Below are 23,522 nucleotides of genomic sequence, written 5' to 3'. Positions count from 1 at the left end.
AAAATATTAATTGATTTATAGAAATGCAATCAATATTTTGGGGTGGGTTGTACGACATGATCTAAGAAGTATTTGAACATAACTACCGAGATTCGTAGCAATTGGTCAAACACCCTGGGAGTGTATAGTATAATTGTATGTGTGTTCATTATATATATGTAACTGAATATTTCTTTGAATGAGAAATTAAATGAATACGAAATGATAAATGCTTTATTAAATTTTTGATGTTTACTTACTTGAATTAAGTTATGATGATAAAAGGAATTTTGTATTCACTATATAGGTAAATAGAGTTTTATCATCAATATAAGTGTATTGTAGAATAATATTTGTATTTAATGCAATTACTTTTGTAGTTAAATTATCATAATGGTTCTATAAAAGAATATGTGATTCAGGGTTTTACATACATTTGAACCTGTCTACCTCAAAAACCTCTTTATCTAGAAATTTATTTTTTCTCTGCATTTTCATTTCTAAATTCAATACATTTTCCATGTTTATTTCAAATAATTTTAACCTAAAACCTCTATCTCAAACTATGAACTGAATTGTAAATTACAAATGTAAAGCTCAGCAACTACATTTTGATAGCATAAATTGTAGTTGAGAAACATCTTGCAATACAGTATGTAGTTGTAACTAATGCTGCTTTCCTCTGATTGGCTATGAGTTTGGTTTTTGCCTTATTGGTTGAAGAAAGTCAGATATCAGAAACTATTGACAAACTAGTTGTTAAAGTATGTCAAAAATGTTTTATTTATGCTTAATACAGGCATGTATGTGCTATTGTATTAATATAATATCATACCACCAACCAAACCCATTACTGTTTTCTGTGTAGGAACCTCTATATCAGTGGTTCCCAAAGTGGCTGCTACTGACCCACTGTGGAGCAGTGAATAAGTCTAGGGGATGAAAAGAAGCAAGTGGGTAGCAGGGGGTGCTGGAGGCAGGGTACTGACTGAACGGTGACCATAGGTAAGGGTTTGAGTCACTGACAAATCTTTCCCTTTCCTCCATTAAAACAGGTGAGAAGAAACATTGTGTTTAATGGTTTTCAGATGTGTGTGCAGAACATGATAAGGACACAAACGGCTTGTTGTTAAATACAGCGTTGCTGCTTTCACTGCGAAAGCACTGCAATTGCTTCTGAAGGTGTTTTAACAATACACACGGAGAAATGCTGCTATTCTAAAATGGAAGAGCTCAGTGCAGCTGTTAAAACGTTTTGCAAATTATTTAATTCAAAACATTTTAAAAGTAATTCATTTTTGCGATATAAGACTTTTGAGAGAGAAAATTAATGATTTAAACTTAATGTATGCAGCTTCTTTCTGCATCATAAAGTAGATAGCAAAACATTTTAAATATACAAGTTTTGTCAGATATTTTATATTACTAATGAGTATTTTAAAAGAAAAATTAGTACAAACAGAATATCAAATCAATGTGATTATTGATTTGATATTCTGACTTTTATTGTCACATCATATAAGGAACCAACTTTGCACGTTTCCACAGTGGGGGCAGCCATCTTGTTGCAGTGAGAAAAGCAATTGGAAGAAGCACTGCAGATTTAACCTCAAACCAGTGAGAGACACTGTGCGCAGCACTTCAAGAAAACAAGTTTAGCGACGTTTTTGAAAGCATTGCTTAGCAGTGCTGCGAGCAGCACTTAGTTTAACAACGATGCATATGTGTAAAGTTCCTAGAAAAGTTTTTCTAAGAATTCTTTCAAGAGTTTCTCTTTGAGAAACTCTTGAAAGAATATCTTGAAGTTCTGTATATAATCAATTTACAATATAAGTTAGAACTTAATGATTTTTTTTAAATATTAGATTCAATATTTGCAGATGTTAGAAAACAAAATGGCAAAAAGATTATTTAATATGATTTTTTTTATTGTTTTTTTTTTATTTTGTGTTTAACACAAGAATATGTTCATTTTAAATAACTGCTTATTAATTAATCATTATTTTGAGTAATGTAATTTTTAAAAAAATAATTGAAAATATGTAGTTTTAGTCTCAAATTTAAAATTTATATTTTAGCTGTTGCTGATGCCATCCGTACCAGTTTAGGACCAAGAGGAATGGATAAGATGGTAATGTATAATTTTTATATATTTAATACTTATTTTTAATAGAATGTGATTACAAAAACAGTTAACAATAAATAATGACATTTATTAGCAATAGCCATATTTTACTAATAACAATAATCAGCTTTTATCACATAGAAATCATTGATTTTGTTACTTGAATTAATTGAAAGATGTTGACATTTAAAATTCATTTTTGTATATTTCATTAATTTCTAAGATTAAAATTGTATTTTAAAAATTTAATTATAGGAAAAAAAAAGTTTTTAGTAATATCCAAAATACAAATTTAATATACAAACTGTTTATTTTTCTAAATAAAGAATTCAAGATGGATAGAATAGATGTATTTTATACTTAATTGGGATCCGAAGCTATTCATTAACATGTAAAATCTTCAAATACAGTGGTACATTGCACTTTGAATGATGCTTCAAAATTTCAATTGCATATGCAGCGAAAAAATGTGCTTGAAGCATCAATAAAATCTGTTGTGCACCCAAGTCATCCTAGCTCTTGTGTTATGCTCATGTTTTCATTTTTTTCCTCTAGTTTTGATTTTTTTCCTCTAGTTTTGATGTATATATATCAAAAATAAAGTGAAAAAATATGTAGTGTGTGTTATTTGTTGATTTTTACCAATTTCTTCCTGAAGTTTTTCTTTGCTGACAGCTTTTGGGTGCACATACATTTTGTATCCTTTAGTTCAAAATTTCTCAAATGGAACTTTTCAAAACCACATTTGAGATGTTTGAAGTTTAGGAGCATCTTCCCCCATACACGTTACAAAATTTTTTTACCGTTTGTATGCCATTTATCATTTCAAAAACTCATAAAACACAACATGCCTTATATGCTTTTTATATTTGAAAACATTTTAACTTCTTTTATTCAAACAAAATATGAAGTAAAAAATTTAAAATAAACTTCTAAACAAAGAATACAATCTCACATTAGCAATAATATGATCAATTTCACAACTGTTAAATTAACATAGATTTGTGATTTAATTATAAGTAGCAGCTATTAAAAATATGCAGAAACTTTTTGTTCAGTTCAATATAACCTCTACTTATTAACCATGGCATCTGAGAAATGTGTGTGAAAGCAACAGATTCTAAGAGGAAGATTGCTATATCGACAATTGAGATAAAAAGAACATACTGTAAAGCATGAAAGTAGTACCTGTGTAATAACTAGCAGCTACGTTTAAGATGCCATTTATCATGAGGAATGCTTGAGTTTAGTTTTAGTTCTTCATTGGCTATTCACTACCCACTCTTATATCTGTTATGTAGATGATATGCTGCTTGACCAGGATGACTCTGAGGAAGAATTGTACATCTTTATAGATATGTTATCTTTTATCTATACAACAATTCATTTTTCTGTTGAGCAAGAACAAGATGAGGAGATACCTTTTTTAGACTTACTCGTGCACAGAGTAACCTGTTGGGTTGTTTTTGTTCACTACAACGCTGATATGTTACCACAAATTGTTCCTGCTACTGCCTTCCAGCCCTCATGTTTTGTAAATTTGCTATTTCAGCTCTCATACATAGAGCATTCTTAGTTCTGTCCACTCAAATATTTGTAAACAAAGAGATGTGATATACACCCACAACTGCCGTAAATGATCAAGCTAAATTTGGATATAATGATTATAAATAAGAAGTGAATTTGGCACTAGAGTGAGGTGTTAGGCACCATCTTGTATTAAAATTAATAATAATAATAATATTTAATTAATTAATTAAGATTAAATTGGAAGAAAAGAATCGGCCTGAAGTGGGGCTCGAACCTGAAACTCCTGCTTACCATGTGGACGCGTTTCCAGTTACGCCACCTGGACTTTCAGTCCAATCTCCTTTTCCAGTATATATATTAATTAAATATTATTATTATTAATTTTAATATGAGATGGTGCCTAATGCCTCAATCTAGAGCCAAATTCATTTCTTATTTATAATCATTATATTCAAATTTAGCCTGATCATTTATGGTAGTTGTGGTGCGTATTTGCTTAATATCAGGTTTTGTTTGATGTGTATATTTGTAAAGTGATGTGAATTATATCAGATGCAGTATGCAGGGCAGGATATTCCCCAAAATTTGAGTATCTCCTTAATTGCATCAGGAAATCAATATATCCTCAGACATTCCTTTCTAATAAACAAGATTACCACATTGTTCATATACCAATTATGTGTAAAGATAAAATGCCTACAAAAGGGCACTTTATCTTTACACATAGCTCGTCTCTTCAGAACTCATAGTCTTCTTTTACTAGTTATTCCCCAGACTATCTTACATAGGTTCTTATGTAATGATAGGGACAATGTTACTGTATATGAAAAATTGGGGGTTTATGCAATTCCATTATGGCAACCGTTATCAGGAACCACATTAATGTACATTGGAGCCATTTCTAGAATGTTGCAAGTTCGGGTAGCAGAACATCAAGAGAATATTGCCAATAATGAACTCACAACTGAGCTTTCAAAAAGAGTAGTGGAGCATGGCTATGTACCCCTTTGGGCTAATACTAGATTATTGAGGCAGTGCTATGAGAAAAGAACATTATTCGTATGGGAGAATCTTTATATCATGTTGTTTTCACCCTGCAATACCCCTACTATCGATATTCTGCATTTATGGATAGAATTATTTAAATAATTCACATTGTAGATGCTCTAAAGATCTTTATTCTTGGGGATTTATATTATTGTTGATAATTTCTCATGCATCTTATTTTATTAGACTGTTCAAATTTTTATTAAATATTTGATATTCCAACCTTGTGCATTTATTTAATTTTAAAAAGAAACATTTCATTTATGTTCTGTTCTTAAGTTTAAAATTTGTGTTTGATTTTGTTTGATGATGAAGGCCGTATGTCTTTGAAAGTATTCACAATTTTTAATTAACACATGCTTTTAATGTCAGTTAAGTATGATTTTTCTCCCATATAACAGTCCCAGCATGAAGTGAAAATTGTTTTTGTCAATCATCAGCATTTATTTATCCCATATTGGTCTCTTTTTTTAATAACACTCTGAATTGCCCCAATAGATCTTTTCAAAAGTGTTGCAATCCGTTTGTGGCATTTTGTAAAAACTTAAGTCAGAATGATACAATTATTATGGGGAGGGATAAATGATAATATACAGTACAATTTAAATTGCTTATGTAGTACAGTACAGTCAATTATGTGATGTGTAATTATACATACACACACTGTATGTATAATTATTTTACAGCAGATTTAGTTGTAATTTTTATATCAATTTATCACTCAGAAATTTGAATATTTTTATTTGTGAATAATTATTTATAATAATGAGCTCGTTAATTGTTAAATTGGTATAAACAAACATTGTGTGAAGTTATACACAAATTTCAAGTGTGTGTATAATTTTTTTACAGATCTTATTTTTTGATTATAAATTTCCAATATGGTAATTTGAATTATTAAAGTTTGTAATAATTTATAACTCTGATTTAATTTTATTTCTAGATTCAGGCAGCTAATGGAGATGTAACAATAACAAATGATGGAGCAACAATTTTAAAACAAATGCAAGTATTGCATCCTGCTGCTAAAATGGTAAGTTTAATAAATCATATTTAAGTAGAATGGATTTTTTCTATATGATTGGTTTATTATAGGGTCAAATCTTTTTATGATAGTTTTCCTGTAACTTAACATTCATTGTATGAAAATTTATTTTAATGCATTGATTGATATTAGCGATGTGAATGTAAATGTTTTGAATTACCTACATTTATTATTTTAAAACATTTTTTTAAAAGGATTTTAGTATAAATAATTCTGTTGACATTTTTCATCTTTATTGTTTAAGTTTTTATTGTACTTTAGTTGGTTGACATTCCTTGATGACACATCATTAATTAGCCTTAATGTAGCCTAATAAGAATCCCATTGTTTGATTGCATATCACTCGTGTTTATCATGTTTTATTTAAATTCTTTCTTTAATTTGTTTTGAAATTGTCCTACATTACTATATTCAACACAAGTTCAAATTTTATCTCAATTTTGTCATTTTTTTAATAAAATAAATAAAAGGAAAATCACGTAGAAAAGTTTCAAGGATACAATTTATATTATTTATTTATTAATAAAAAATGCAGTAAAGCCTTACACATGACCCAAAGTTAAATATAACCACTTGTTTAAACAATAACTGAAAGTATCATTTTAAAATCAAAAAGAAAACAAAATTACAATTAACTATACATAAATTGTTTACACATTCATTTAAACATGTTATAAGGAATATGTAACAAGTGCTCAATCTTAATTGTATTCATATTAGCATGGTACAATTAACAGCATTGAATTACATTTAATCAGTAGTTATAAATAAATAAACAAGGGTCTTGCTGAATAATTCTTACAAGTACATTTCATTAATGTCACTAGGTACTATCAAACCATTAATTTCTTAAATAAAACATAAAGTCTAACAAAGTACTGAATTTGACTAAAGAAATTTTGGAGCCTCAAGTGAAACTCCATATTGGGTGCTGATTCAGGGTATGGTAATTGACCTGGATACATTTTTAATTTGTAAACTATTTAACAAATTAGCCCATTTTTCAAGTGATGATGGAGAACCCAAGACCTAAATGTGAAGACTGTAATCTATTAATGGTTGAAAATTAGTAAAAATATGGATGTTAATATGAATTTTGATGTCTCCATAACATTCCATCTTATTGCCAAGATCTTAGCCACTTTGTTGATATGGTTGTTAAAAGTTAGTTTCTGATCAAAAAGAATTTCTAAGTCTATTATTACCTGTGCATACCACATTGAAAAATCATCAACACTGGAGGGAAAATAAGATGTAATGTATTTTCTCTATTAAAGAATACAACAGACTTGAGAAATTAATTTGTAAATTTAATGTTTCCAAGGATTTAGTAAGACAGTCAAGATGATCAAAACATTTTAAAGAAAATTGGAGTCACTATCTTAACATCATCAACACATGCACATACAGTGTATGTTAAGCATAATGTGCAAAACAAGGATCAACATAAGAAATTAATAAAAGACTGCTGAATACAGAACCCTGGGAAATACCACATACAGGAAAAATTCAGAGAAGGTAAACTCACAAAGTTTAATTGTACATTTCCTTAAAAGTAAAAGTTACTAAACTGTGCCAAGAATCCTTGATCAAGATCATATGAATCAGAAAGGAGATGCAAAAGCTGAGAAGGGATGATACAGTTGAATGCAAGAGTGACATCTAAATAGGCAACATAAGAAGGAAGGTCTTTTTCCTTTGAAGTTTTGAAGAATTTCTTTCTGTGTAAAAAGATCGGTTACAATTGATTTACCTTTAATATTTCAGTGTTGAGAATTGCTAATCTTACAGGCAGTTGGTCCATAGAGATAATCAAAAATTGCATATTCAAAAATTTTTTAGCATTACTGGTTGTAGGGAGATCGGCTGAAAAGTATCTTTTTCTTTTCTGGAAAGGCTATAATTACAGATATTTACCATTTATCTGGATATGAGTATCGAATCAACTCTGAAAAACAACGATAAAACATTTTCAGTAATAGATGGCAAATTCTTATTTAAAAAAATAGCAGACACATTATCAGGACTCTGAAATGACCTAGGTAAATTTAAAATAATTTTATGAAAACATTCAAATGAGAATTATTGAATAAATCAGCAGAGGTAATATTTACAGGTGTGTAAGTTGCTTATGCAGAAATTTTGAAAAGTAAGATTAAAGCTTGTTGTATATATTATGAATGGAATTGTTGTCTATTATATTTATAGTTTAGAAAACAAAAATGAGGGTAAAACCTCCAAAAAAGAATTTGGGATCATAAAAGAAACTACCTGCAACCTTACATAAATATTTCTCATTTTGTATAAAATCTCTTTTGAATAATCTGATGGATGGGGATATAAATCATGAGGTTTGCCTGATTGAGGTCATTGATACCATTGATATCTCTCATTCCAGTCATTTTAGAAAAGGTGTAAACCAACACTGAAAAGAAACATCAATCTTTGTAAGGAAGAAAAACCAATGTAATCACTTAATCTTTCATATACTAATGAAATCTTTTGAGATATAGGATAATCTTCATTTACTAAAAAGATCAATCAACAACACACGAGATGGTTAATCCTATGCCAGTTGACTTATTCCACATTGGGATGGAAATTATTTTTTTAGATCTTTACATAGAAGGTATTGATGGTAGTTCTGTTTGTATGATGATGGCAGAGTGGTCAGAATTAAATCCATGAGCCAGGAAAGTGAAAATAGTACAATTTCTTGTAACACTAAATCTAAAAATGAGCTTTTCCTTATAGGGAAGGATACTTCCTGTAAAAAACCAAAAGGATAAAAAATTTCATATAAAAAAAACTTTGTATATGTCTTAATACAAATTAAACAGGTAGATGATTAAACCATATAATATTAGACAAATTAAAATTTCCACATAACGATAATTCTAAACTTTAAAAAATTTTCCAATGACAATAAAATGATTATAATTTATTAAAAATTATGAATTTATTTAAATGGAGAATTTTGTATAATAAACAAAATATTAAAAGATGATAATTCAATGACCATAATAGAATCAAGAAAATATGAGTGAAATGTTGACTTAATATGAGATACCAGAAATTAATTCAGGGAAGCATGCACAAAGTAGAAACATTAAAATTCCAGAAAATTCATGTTTAAATGTGCAACAATTTTTCAATTTATGTCTAATGTCTAAACTAATTTATTGATCTAAATAAGGTAAAGTTAAATAAAATTTGTATCAGAGGCATATATGTACAGTATTATATGAAATATTTTTCTTCATTGCTGTAAGTAAAGACTAATATATGCAGTTTGTGAACTTACATAGTGTGAGTTAATTTTAATTTTTACACATGTAATAAGACTTATTATTTTTTTGCATTAAAAGATCATACTACTTTAACATCGCTCAAAATTAGATTGGATAAATTATGATCTCATATTGTACATATTTTTTAAATTTTCTCACAGTTAACTCTTTTAAGCTCTGAAAATTTCTTTTTTCTATGTACTTGGAGATAAAATTGTTTTTACCCTTTAGGCTACAAGGGGAATTTGTATAGCAAAACCACTCAAACAACTTTCCATTTGGCCAATTTCATCTTGAATAGATTAAGCCGATTTCATGTTTAAAGAGTTAATACAAATGCTTACTTCTATCACTGAGATCCGAGTTGTAATTTTTGAAATTTAAAAATGGAATTTTAAATTCCATGACTAAAGCCTGGACTCCACATTACCTGAAAACAGAAACTCAGAAACAGAATTCAAACATACAGAGTTTTCGTTTCAGTTTTGTTTTCGTTTTAACTTGACTCCACTAGCACGTTACGTGGAACTGCGCCATCTGTTGATCAGTTTTGCAATTGTCGTAGAGTCAAAGATGGACGACGCTACGGATTTTGCCTTGCTTTCTCTGCATTTATTAACAATGAAATTGTTAATAATCTTTCAATTATTTACATTTTTTGTCGTATTTTCTAACTTATTCAATGAATAATTCCAAATCTATTTGTTTCCTCGTCCTTTTCGCTACACTTTCCGCCATTACTACAATCAAAGTACACGTGACTACGCGTCACAAATCCTTGCGTTTTTATTGGTTGCAGTACGACAGAAGCGCAGAACAAAAACGGAAAAGTTAAATAATTTTTAACTCTGCTTTCAGTCTTGTTTCTGTCCAACTGAACGTTCCAAAACTGAAAGTTTCGTCAGTTTGGCTTTCAGTTTTACGATTACGTCGCGGATTCCGGTAATGTGGAGTCCAGGCTTAACTTCTAAAACTTTTGCAAAAATATAAAAACAATAATTTTTGTATTATAAAATATTCTGAATAAGAATTTGAAAACTATTAATTGCTTAAGTGAAGAATTATTATAGAATGCAATGCAGGGATAAGCATTGCAAAATGCTCCCCAAAAGTATCCAGCCAAGACCCTAGTATAATATCTATTGGTACATTTAAATTTTGAAACATTTTGGGCTTTAAAAATTCTGTGTTAATTAAGGAAAATTAGGAATTTGAGAGAATTCTCAATAATCTAATACCGACAAAAAATTTCATAATATTTTAATTCTTTTCAAACATAATTACTTTTCACATACTCAATTTGAGGCAGATATTAATGAGCTGGTCCAAAACTTAAAGTGCAAAATTTAAAAAAAGAAGTGTAATTTAAATTATACCATTTTATATTGCATGGTCTTTTAAACAGTTATCTAAATATCCAGGTACTGTACCTAACATTCAGCACTAGGAAGGATTAACAAGTTTTTAAATTAATCTTTTATTTAATGAATTTTAAATAATTTTAATTTTATTATTATTATTAATTTAAGGTAGGAAAAAATAAATTCATCCAAGTGATTTTTACAGCTTGTAGAATTATCTAAAGCACAAGACGTGGAAGCCGGAGACGGTACCACATCCGTTGTTGTAATTGCTGGTAGTCTTCTTGACGCTGCATCTAAGCTTTTAGCCAAAGGTATAATCTGCATTTTTGTTTTTCTTGTTCGAAAAAACTTTTGAAAGTTTATTGTTTTAAATTCATATGCTTGTATGATGAATGATTTCTCATTTGTTTTGTAATCATAATTTGTAGGTATTCATCCAACTACAATATCCGAATCTTTTCAAAATGCTGCAGCGCATGCTATTGAAATATTGACCGAGATGGCCATTCCTGTCGATATGAATGATAGAGATTCTCTTCTGAAAAGTGCTTCTACGTCATTGAATTCTAAAGTAAGAAATACAATCATTCTAAACATCTTTTATTGAAATTATTTAACTGTTCTAAATTAAAATGTTATGATAGGTTGTATCACAACATTCCAGTCTTCTTGCTCCAATAGCTGTTGATGCAATAATGAAAATTATTGACCCAACAGTAGATACAAATGTAGATCTCAGAGATATCAAGATTATTAAGAAACTTGGGTATTTATTTTTTTTGTTATATAAAAAAAGTACTTCTAATTTCACATAAGTTGATGAATTTCAATAATTTTCTTGCAATGAGTTAACTAAATCTAGTTATGAAATACAATGAAATATTTCTATTTTAGCGGTACGGTCGAAGATACCGAATTGGTTGATGGACTTGTGTTTACTCAAAAAATTGCCGGTACTGGTGGTCCGCATAGAGTTGAAAAAGCCAAAATTGGACTTATTCAATTTTGTATTTCTCCTCCAAAGACTGATGTAATTTAAACTTTCTTCATATTTTTCATATACCTGTTAATTTTATATTATTAATATAATATCTGAAATTTATTTTTCATTTTGATATAGATGGACAACCAAGTAATAGTTTCCGATTACGCTCAGATGGATAGAGTTTTGCGTGAAGAACGTAACTACATATTAAATATTGTTAAGCAAATTAAAAAAGCTGGTTGTACCGTACTTTTAATCCAAAAGTCTATTCTTAGGTATATAATATTTATTGTATCGGTACATAATAATTTTTTAAAATTAACAAAAGAATATAATTTTCAGAGATGCAGTTAATGACTTAGCATTGCACTTTTTGGCTAAAATGAAGATATTGGTAGTTAAAGACATTGAAAGGGAAGACATTGAGTTCATCTGTAAGGTAATTGTAAAATATATCTTAACTATATTTAAAATGATTTTTAATCACCGAAGAATATTTACAGATTGCTAGTTAAAAAGCATATTGGATATTGGATATATATATGAGCATTAATTTATCTGAAATAATATTTTCAGAATTTATGCTTCTCACAAGCAAATAAAAATGGAAAGACCAGTTTATATTTTATGATGATAGAAAACATAAGACAAAACAACAATAAATTAGTTTATTGTGCAATATTCTATGACATGTTTCCATTCTCTTTTAGGTTTGTGGGAAAATAAGAATAAAGTTCTATTTTTTTCTGTTTTTATTCCCCAATTATTTATATTAATCAAGGAGGCAGTAATGTATAAATTTTCAATAAAGTTTCTATGTATTGTGGATTAATTAATTATCCAAATATAAAGATTCATGATTTAAATAAATATTAATTTGAAAGTTGCATAAAATAGCAAAAATATATTTTGGACGTGTTTCCCCTAACTTCTTTTATTGATTTGTAATGTTCTTCACTCTTTCTTCTCAAATTTATTAAAAGCATTTTATGTTCAAGGTATCACTTTGAAGAGACATTGGAGTTGCCATAATTTAAACTGAGAGTAATAGAAGCACATTACATTTCTCTTTCACTCTTTCAATGAAAACCTACAAGAAAAGAATAACAGAAGCAAGAACAGTCACATTTTCTTCTTTTCCATTTTTATAAAGTATAAACTGAATCAAACTTCCTATCTTGATATACTTTGTGAATTGAATATTTTATTTTATCGGGTAAAATATTGATTTTGAAAATTAGCAATAAATATACACACACCATTAAATTAACAAAAAGAAAAAAATGATTTAATTGTTTGTGAGTATAAACTTTCTCTTCGTGTTGTTGAATTCTTTCTCAGATAAAATCAAACATTTTTTATTTTGTTTACGATATCATTATTGGTGTTAGTAGTGTAAACAATGGTATAAAATAAATTTATGTTGAATTAAATTAATATAAAATTTTTTAATGTATTATTTTAACAGTAGCACTACTGTATATTTATTTATTATAATATATATAATTATTTATATACTAATTTAATATACTAATAAATATATTTATTTATTTATTATCTACTGATAGCTGTTGTTATAGATTGGCTTCTCTGTAATGGCATCTCTGTTTGCAGATTTGAAAAATTTCTGTGCTGCTTTTGCCAAATTTCCAACAAAATTTTCTGCAGATTTTTCTCTTAGTGTCACACATTTTAAAAGCAAAAAATTGTTAAACAGCTGTTACTTGCTGCAAAACTCGATTGATTTAAAGTAGGAAGTTGACAGTGCCTCCCCACCACGGTAAAGATTTTAATGTACAGTACTCTGTCCAAGTCTCTGAAGTTTTTGATCACACCTTGTATAATATAACATAACATAATTCAAAAAGAATTTTTGAAATAATACTAACATAGAGGCACCTCTGGTGGCAAGCTTATGTAGATGAATGGAAAAAATTATAGTGAGCTTGTGGTGAATGAAAATTATTTTAAAATATTATAGCATTTTGAAGGCTTGGATTAGGCAAATACAAATCTGGTTAACCTGTTAATTTTTAAGATGTGCACTTGGCTTAAGTACATTAAATAGTAATGAAAATGAAAATTGAAATAATTGAATCAACTGTGCAATCCATTACAGTAATTAATTCATGATTGTTCCTAATTGGTCTGCAATTTGAAAAAATTGTAGACCTATAAATTCCCACTGTTGTCTGTCCATCTGTGTTTCCTTAATCTCAAGAGTGGAGTTAGATAGATGAAATCCAAGATCACGTATGGGAATCTTAGGGGGCAGGAGGCCCCGATTAACTATATAGAAACTTCCAATGCAATCTGGAAGTCTTGTTATTTCAATTCAAAACTTTTTTTGCTGAAAGCAGTTAATAGATGACCAGCACAACTCTTGTTAAAGGAAAAGTATGATGTACAGGGGCAAGTCACTACTAATTTGAGGTGGAGAGCATATATTTTAAATAAAATAAATTAAAAATATGAAAAAAATTGCAGCCTGGCATTGTGATCCTGTCACGATAAATAGTTGCTCATTTGTTTTCTTTTTTCCTTCTCTTTATCATTGATTTTAGGTTCATCCTTATTGTCAAATTCAGATATGTAATGGTTTGGTGTAACACGTAAATGTTACTTTTCTTTACATGAATGCAAACAGTTTTTCATATCTAATAATCTAGATGTTATACAATTTCATTTAATGATTGATTGATTGATTAGAATGAAACTCAGATGAATAAAAGTTAATGCCTGATTCTTGTGAAAATAGGCTTCAGATTTTAGAAAGAAATTCAAATATATATATATAATTTAATGGAAATTATGGATGTCCTGAAAATTAATTTGATCTTGCAGTAACATTTATTAATGTTTGCCAGATAAGGAATGCAAATATTGCATCTTACATACTGATGTATTGATTTTAAAGAAAGATGTATGTGTTGATTTATCATCAATTTAACTTTGATGTAAAATTTTGAAGACCGACTTCATTTTTTATCATTTTGTTAGTAGCTTGGCCTTACTGTTTTCATTGCTTACAATTCATGGTCACAGTATGTTAAATTGAATTTTTTAAAAATCCTAAATATTAGCCAGTTACAGAAAATATTAACACCAAGAAATTATTAAATGGATGAGAACACTGTTAATAAATGAAAATTCTATACACTTTCATAAAACGTCTTATAATACTACATTAGACTCTTGGTAGGTTGAACTCTAGAGACAAAAATAAAATTTGAGTTAACTTATAGAAACTCAATGCCTTGAGTCTATGTAAGTCAAATTGCATTTTACTGATTTAAAATTTGAGATTTGAATATTTTATGCTTAATTTTGTTTGCTTTCTCACTTTCAAAGATATGGATGATATCAAGGTGAAGATTCAATGAGAAAGCTACCACTTTCTCGTTGAATCTTTACCAGAAGTTGTGTAGAACTACAGTCTAGATCAGTGATTCTCATCCTTTTTTCGTCACGGTACACTTTTAATAATTTAAAAATTTGGCATCACACACAGTTACTTCGGTAAGTACCGCAGGACGTCATAACGGTGATTTTTAAACACGGTTGGTTATTTAGGTCACATTGTCTAAACGCTTTGGTAACTACCGGCAGTTACCGGTAACACCGGTTTACAATTTCCAAATGCGCCTTAGGAAGATAGAACTTATTGAACAATTTGTCTGACGTCGCTTATGTACGGGTATTCGCAGTGGCGGCACATTTCAAAAATCTCGCGGCACGGTGGTTGAGAATCGCTGGTCTAGATGATATTTCAATGCAAATGAAATGGGCTTAATATTTAAATGTCTACTAGACAAAATAGTATGTTCAAAATTCATCAGGGAGGTAAAAAAAAGAAACAAATATGTTACTCTTCTTTTGGAAACAAATAGATAATAATGATGACAGTTCTTCATTACTTAGAAGAAAATCTTTAAAACCTTGATATTTCTGAATGCGAAGTGTTACTTATACATTATGCAGCAAATAAGAAAATGTGGATGACGTCAAAGCTTTTTTTCTAACTGGCTAAAAAAGTTAGACATTCACACGATTGCCAAAAACAGAAAAATTATTCTTTTTATTGAGAATTGCAGTGCAAGTTTGATGATTCAAATTCTGAAAGTTATAACAGTTCAGTTTTTACCATGAAATACAACTACATTGTAATCTTTAGATCAGAATCATTCAAAGCTTTAAATTGATGCAGAAGGCTTATTGTACAAAAAATGTTGAATGCTATTGAAGATTGATCGTGAGTGAACATGCTAGATGCAATGCAAATGATTAATAAAGCTTGGAATGAAATTGCTTTACAAAATTAGGTTTTTTTTTTTTTTTTTTGCTTTATGCTGACAAAATGAAGTGACTTTCTTTCAAACACTTGGCAGGTTATTCATCTTTATTCAGTTAGAATAACCTGCCAATTGTTTGAAAGAAAGTCACTTCATTGTGTCAGCATAAAGCAACATAAATCACAACATGGTTTCATTGGTATAAAAAAAATTAGGTTTTGTTCAACAATTTGTTGACACTTTGGATAAATCAGAATTTTTATTGGAATCTATCCAACTGTATTGAAGAAGCTTGTTATGGTAATGAGTGACAAAAGTGTCATTTTGCAGATTTTGTTGGCGTCAATCTAGCCGTCGGTGAAGTCTTATCTGAAATAAAGTATTGAGTGTGAGAAACAAGCAATGACAATGGGGGAAAAATATATCTTGTCAGGGATAAATATCCTGTTTTTCTTACACATAGTAAAGCCAGAAAGCTCTTGTGCTTTTAAGGGCTTTTCTAGAAACTGCAAAATTCACAAAGCAAAGATGCTTTTGAGGCAGTCGGTGCCAAATCGTCGAAAACAAACTTGTTTAATGGACATTTTTGGTAAAAAGTATCAAGGTTTTGTTATTTTGTATGTATATTTATCTAAAAATAATGTATTTAAATTTAATTATATTGTGGTATTTACAATCTCTTTAACATAATGGCAGTTCTTTAAAATTGTTATTTTTTAAATTAACAAAATTTTGTTAACTCAAAAATTTTTCTTCAAGTTTGAGTGTTAAATAATACTCTCTCTCATTGAAAAAAAAATTATTTTTATTTTCTCAACAGAGTTTGGGTTGTAGGCCAATTGCAAGTCTCGATCATTTTACGCCCGAAGCACTCGGAAGTGCCGATTTGGTAGAAGAAGTTCAAACTGGAGATTCTAAAGTTATAAAAGTGAGAAAACTTATTTATTTTGTAAGAAATTTACTTTATATTATGAATAGTATATAAAAAATATCTTTTATTTTATTAGATAACGGGTGTAGCAAATCCAGGAAAAACTGTGACGCTGTTACTGAGAGGATCCAATAAACTAGTTTTAGAAGAAGCCGATAGATCTCTTCATGATGCTCTCTGTGTTATTCGTTGTCTTGTCAAAAAGAGGTAAGAGCATGATTACTCTGTATCTACGTATTATGTCAACAGTCAAGTCTTAATATGTTGTTTGCAGATATAAACTTAGGTTTTGCTTTTTCATTTAATATATAATGTTTAATTAGTATTTTGATTTTTATTTGGGCGATAAAACAAAATGAGGGTTTGTGTTTGGAGTTTGATATCAAGGGTCAGACTTGGCAATACAGTAGAGCGTTGAAAATCGGAGTCAATTGGGGACTGGGGTTGTTCCGATTACCGACTTTGTACGGAAAAATATATTAACCTGTCCGATGTTCAAATTTTTCTCCGTTGCGTGTCGCTTCGTGTTGAATTTTCATCGATTTTAAGCCTAACGAAAATTTTTATAATAATAATCGAGGCTATCGTATCGTTAAAAATTATTTCTGCATTTTGTACAAACAAAATAAATATATCGAAAAATATAAAAAACATGAAAATTATACTTTAGAAGTAAATCTAGTATCAAAAACGTTTGATTCGGCACGACACAGTCTGACTGAAAATCGTTCCGATTACCGGCCATTCCGATTAACGACGTTCTGATTAACGACGCTCTACTGTACTTGTTGCCTTGCTACATTGCAAGAAATACTTAAATGCTGAACACTTGACACATTGAGGAATTTCATTCATCAGTGAATGTTCTGGGAATTTACATAACCGTTTTGACAAAAGCATGAATCATCACGTATAAAAACAAATATGGGTTTAGAAATCCATTGTGAACATTTTTTAACATTCAGTTGCTGGAAAAAGCATTACAAAAAGTAACTCTGAATTGACAACCCTTATTTTGTATGAACCAGAATCATAAAATAATCCAGTCTCTTGGGATAAATACCTTAAAGATTTTTATGGAAATTACAGTAAGCATGTCCAAATATATCTTTCAGATAGGTTTTTGTTTACAATTGTTGAACTAAATTAAAACCAACAACTGTAGTGCCTTTGACCGGTGTGCTTCTCTCCTCTTTCTCTGTAAAACGCAAACGTTTTCGAACCTCGTTGGTTCTTCCTCAGGCGTAACGGAATTCTGTTCTACAAAATTTTAGAAAAAATTTGCATTCTGGAACGCTGTCGCGTGTAGCCGATGTCGTCATATTAGACTTGCGCGATGTGAGTATAGTGCTACGTCAGGGATCTGTTGAGAAAGGCTTCCCAAGCCGATGATAAGATGATCTCCTTTTTAAAATTGATGCAGTGCGTGTTACTGCGGGTGTTGAGTAAGATGTATATATCTTCAAGCCATTTGAGGTGATCTTGTCGAAACGTGGGGTGAATGATTGCGGCACGGGTGAAAAAGGCTCTATTTCTGGATCGGATGAATAGACTGCTAGGGCGGTGTTTTGTCTATGGTGTAATATGTCCACTTTGTGCTCCTTGATCCTCAAGACAGCACGTTACAACCTGACATCCTAGAAATGGCACACCTGATCTGCTTTAACTTGTTCTTTAAATTCAACGGCATTACGTACCAACAACAACGGGGTGTACCTATGGGAAGCCCAGTCGCAGGAGACCTCTGTGAGCTTGTGGTCAGAAAACTGGAATCAGAAGTCATTTCTTCTCAACACTCACATATCCTCCTTTACCAAAGGTATATTGATGATATCCTTTTATTATGGAAGGACATCTCAAATATCCGAGCCTTAGTGGACACCTTCAACGACAACCCATATGGATTAACACTAGAACTGGATCAAGCCCACCATACCCAAGCACACTTCTTGGACATTTACATCACTGTAGAAGGATCTTCCATCAATACGCAAGTCTATCACAAACCATCTACCGAACCTCTATATATACCCGCATTCTCCTGTGATCCTCTGCAGTACAAGATGGCAGCCTTTAAGGCGCTACTCAAAAGGGCACTCACGCATTCCTCCTCACAAGCTGCCTTCAACTCGGAAATGCGGCACATCAAGAATATAGCTAAACAACACGGATATCACAACATTGCACGCAAAAACAACTTTGAGGCACTACAGCTTCTTTCCACCCACACCCCTCCTTCCAATGGTTCCCTACCTAAATATATACCGATCACCTACAATCCGGCACTGAAGACCATATACTACCAAATAGCGAAGAAAAAGAATATCCGCTTAGCTTTCAGGAGATGCCCAACGATTTTCGAGTGGCTTAGGAACGGAAAAGACGCTCCAGATAAAAACAGACTTCCGGGAATATACTCTATACCCATCGCCGACCACAGAGATAACAGCGAAGCCATCTACATCGGATCCACCAAACGCAACATACAGACGAGGATCAAGGAGCACAAAGCGGACATATTACACCATAGACAAAACACCGCCCTAGCAGTCTATTCATCCGATCCAGAAATAGAGCCTCTTTTCACCCGTGCCGCAATCATTCACCCCACGTTTCGACAAGATCACTTCAAATGGCTTGAAGCTATATACATCTTACTCAACATCCGCAGTAACACGCATTGCATCAATTTTAAAAAGGAGATCATCTTATCATCGGCTTGGGAAGCCTTTCTCAACAGATCCCTGACGTAGCGCTATACAGTCAAACCTGTTTTTATGCGGGGGATAGGGACCGCATTAAAAAAAAATCTCACGAAACTTCACGAATGGCTGTAAATAATAGTTTTCGCAACACAATTAAAAAAATAATTTTTTTATGCGGTCAACAGGGACCGCATAAAAAAAGTCTCACATAGAAAATAACTCAAAACCGTACGAAATAGAATTTATTGACAACAGATGTCAGCACTTGACTGCATCGTCTGGTCTATCGTCTGTTTTACATATTTTTGTCTAGGTGGTGTTTTGTTGACTTAAAAAGTAAATTATTTCATTTTTCGCATATTCATGCAATAATATTACTATAATAAGTGCATTTATGCTATAATAAGTTTATTTAGCTATAATAAGTCAATGTGAGACATGACGAATCGCACGAGACTAGTCGCCAACTATACCGCACAAATAAAATATCGCACAAAAAAACCGCACAAATTAAAAATTCGCATTAAAAAAATCGCACAAATAAAAATCGCACATAAAAAGAGCGCATAAAAACAGGTTTGACTGTACTCACATCACGCAAGTCTAATATGACGACATCGGCTACACGCGACAGCGTTCCAGAATGCAAATTTTTTCTAAAATTTTGTAGAACAGAATTCCGTTACGCCTGAGGAAGAACCAACGAGGTTCGAAAACGTTTGCGTTTTACAGAGAAAGAGGAGAGAAGCACACCGGTCAAAGGCACTACAGTTGTTGGTTTTAATTTATTTTCACTCCGGTGTTGTTCCTTTATATATAATCGTTGAACTGAGCTCTTCGTAATTCACAAGGTATTTTGTCTGTGTTTGCAATCGCACCACCACTAAATGTGATTTTTTTGCAGATATGTACAACTCGGCAAGGCCAATGTCATGGCATAGACGGGATTTCAAAATTCCGGCTACGGGCTGAGATATTTGGGGTCAAAATTTGCTACGTAAAGTCTATGAGCTAATTGCCAGTTGTATGATCGTTGCACATGTCACTTGAGATTACATTACTGTCAATTTACATTGATCTGTACAACAATTTTTTACTTTGTGTATGTAATAAAGATTAATGTTGTGATAAATAATTTTTCAAAACAAACACGCACGTTCTGCGGCCTGGCCCCACACATGCTTATTTTAACCAATTGCTGGAGTTGGTAGACCACTGACTGCACTTGTGGGTGTTTTGAATGTTTCTTGATTTTGATTTTTTTTTATGAGGGACATGCATATACTCGCCAAATCTGCAGGTTTTGAACTTCTTTAGATCACATTTGCAGCCCTTGGAGTTTGCTCACTTTTCTCACTTGCATTCACTTTTCAGGTCATTTCCATGTGCCTAATTAGGAAGATGTGGGACCAATCAAAAATACTTTTAAAGCCAGACAATCTGCCAAATTATCAGACTAGAATTTTCTGTAAGAAAATACACTGCCCCAAGTGGGACTAAACACCACTGAGCAGCAGTTGCGGTTTTAAGTACAGTAGAGTGTCGATAAGTGGAACTTCGGTAAGTGGAATGGCCGGAAAGTGGAACGATTTTCAGTCGGACTGTGTCGTGCTGAATCGAATGTTTTTGATACTAAATTTACTTCTAAAGTATAATTTTCATGTTTTTTATATTCTTTAATATATTTATTTTGTTTGTACAAAATGCAGAAATAATTTTTAACGATACGATAGCCTCGATGATTATTATAAAAATTTTCGTTAGGCTTAAAATCGACGAAAATTCAACACGAAGCGACACGCAACGGAGAGAAATTTGAACATCGGACAGGTTAATGTATTTTTTCGTACAAAGTCGGAAACTGGAACAAATCATTAACTGGAAGGACCCCAGTCCCCAATTGGTTCCACTTATCGACGCTCTACTGTAATATGAAATAAAAATCTCTTTCATGTACAGGGTCTGTACCGACCTGGAAAGTCAGGGAATAAGATTTTCAGCAGAAAAAGTCATGGAAATCCGTCTGTCGCTCTTCCTCTTGCTCTCTTGATCCGAACACATCTTCACATTCGGTTTGGTATAGGGAGGTTTACAATAACGGGAGTGACCAAACAAATGGCAAGATTTGTTGTGCTTATATATCGTAAACTATAAATGATAGTCTCAAACTTCTATCCAACAAAATTTAAATTGTAACGTTTGTATTTAAAATGGTGGGTAGTAGGGGCGTGCAACTGTATGGGGAGGAGTAGCATTGCGTGTGAAAACTGATAACGGCGATGCAGTGCGGCATTTGGGCAGTGAAGAGTTAATAAGTAAAATATATAGTAGATATAGATAAAAGTATTCAAAGTACAATGTAAGATTCTAGTTAAGAGTTCTTGTTTCAAATCAATGAAGGGTAGGTATAATCTGGAAAAATTGAAGTGGTGTGTTAAACAATCATAAAAGATGGATTTTTATAGTTTTACATGTGAAGATATGTAAAATTGTTAAGGAATTGAAAAAATTCCACTGCCCTGTAAGTCTGCATATTCATTAAATTAACAATGTTGCTTCTTATTAATCCACAGGAAAAAGTTCCTTGTTATTTATGAAATCTTTTATTAAACTAATATGTTTATTTCAGATTTATTTTTAAATTACTATTTACACATCTCAAAGCATTAAAAAAATTATGCGGATGATCAGAAACTGTTTAAAGTTTTGTATTCTGCTGCTTATCGTTTGACTTTGTTTGTAATAAGAGTTGTTAATTTTATTTCAAATTACTGTAATAGTCACATTACAAAAATGGAAAATTTATACACAAAATTTTGAAATACACTTAATGTTAATTTTTGACAAATTAAATATTTTAAATGGTGACATAAAATTGGTAAAATATGCTAAAAAATAATTTTCTAAGTATTGCTTTATTTTATTGGTAATTTTTATTCTTCTGTTCTATTTTAACACATGCAGAGAAGTGACCGAGTATGTGGTCAACACATGTTTACTCACTTCCAATTGTGATTGTCGATATCATTCCGCTAGAGATTTTTATTGGTCAATCTGTTAGACTATAGACGATGGATGGAATGGTTTGAATCCACTCAATATGACACTACCAAAGTGCAAATTCCGAACTGATTGGTTGAAACAAAAGGACAAGGCAGATTGTACAGTAGGATTATGGGCAACTGTAAGTTCAGACACTGATGTATTATGCAATTACACACTTTGCAAAATACAAGTGAGAAAAGGTTTTGAAGCACTTTTTGATCATAGAGGTACTGCCAAGACAGTTGCACTAGGTGATAGTTTCCCAGGCCCATCAAAAAATGATGAAATTCCAAGTGATACCGACAATGTGACTGGAGAATAATCAACAACTGTGAGTTTATATAATTCAAGAGATGCGGCATATCATGCAGAACTTGTATTGGCCAGGAAAACAATATGTAGTAATTTCTCATTTGTTGCTTCTAATACTATGGTTCCAACATTACAAGTGATGCTTCCAAAAACTAAACTTCCTGAAGGAATATCAATGAGTGAGAAGAAATTGTACTATTTAATAACAGAAGCATTGGTTCCCTATTTTCAAAAAAAATGCTAGAAGAAATCCACTCTTCATTCTTTGCTGGTTTCATCATAACTAATTGTAATGTGGAAAGTAAGAAAGAGTTACACATAATGATGATCTTTTTGTTGAGACCAAAACTTAAAGTTGTCTGCAGACACCTAAATACATGTTTTCTTGGGCGAGCAGATGCAGGAACATAGTCTGATAAAGTGTGTATGCAATGGATGATGCCAACCTGTCATTGCACAAATTTTTGATGATAGGATTGTAGGATCAGATGGTTCTAATGTTAACCAAAAAGTGTTACAACTTTTTCAGAAAGATGTACTGGGGATTTGCAAGAAAAGCCTTGTTGACATTGGAACATGTACTGTACAATTCTTATTATTCATAACACACATCTGAAAGCATTAAGTGAACTGGGTGAAGATGCATCAGAACTTATTGTGGCAGTTTACAGATTTTCTGATGGATGGCCTGCTCAGTGGGAAAGTTATGAAGTTGTGCAAGAAAAGCTCAAGTTCTTCAAGCATAGATTTATAAAACATTCAACATGTTGGCTGACATTCCACGATGCAGTGGGAGGGCATAACTTACTTGAAGGAACATGCTTTAAGTAGTAGTGAACAAAGAATAATGTCAAGTGCTTTGTACAGAAATG

At 31.2% G+C, this 23,522-nt stretch overlaps 1 protein-coding gene across 1 annotated transcript in view; it reads left to right on the top strand.

Moving 5' to 3' along the window:
• Positions 1–23,522, top strand: part of CCT4 (chaperonin containing TCP1 subunit 4) — a 36,750-nt gene that overhangs the window by 5,004 nt on the left and 8,224 nt on the right. The window contains exons 2-11 of the mRNA XM_067273435.1: positions 2,058–2,110; positions 5,625–5,714; positions 10,583–10,691; positions 10,809–10,951; positions 11,025–11,146; positions 11,275–11,410; positions 11,501–11,640; positions 11,708–11,804; positions 16,478–16,585; positions 16,665–16,795. Coding sequence (XP_067129536.1) covers positions 2,058–2,110; positions 5,625–5,714; positions 10,583–10,691; positions 10,809–10,951; positions 11,025–11,146; positions 11,275–11,410; positions 11,501–11,640; positions 11,708–11,804; positions 16,478–16,585; positions 16,665–16,795 — 1,129 coding nt within the window. The remainder of the gene's footprint in view (positions 1–2,057; positions 2,111–5,624; positions 5,715–10,582; positions 10,692–10,808; positions 10,952–11,024; positions 11,147–11,274; positions 11,411–11,500; positions 11,641–11,707; positions 11,805–16,477; positions 16,586–16,664; positions 16,796–23,522) is intronic.

Source organism: Centruroides vittatus, unplaced genomic scaffold, assembly GCF_030686945.1.
Source record: "Centruroides vittatus isolate TY-2023 unplaced genomic scaffold, ASM3068694v2 contig_480, whole genome shotgun sequence".
Classification (NCBI taxonomy): Eukaryota; Metazoa; Arthropoda; class Arachnida; order Scorpiones; family Buthidae; genus Centruroides; species Centruroides vittatus.
This window is presented reverse-complemented; position numbering and strand designations above follow the sequence as displayed.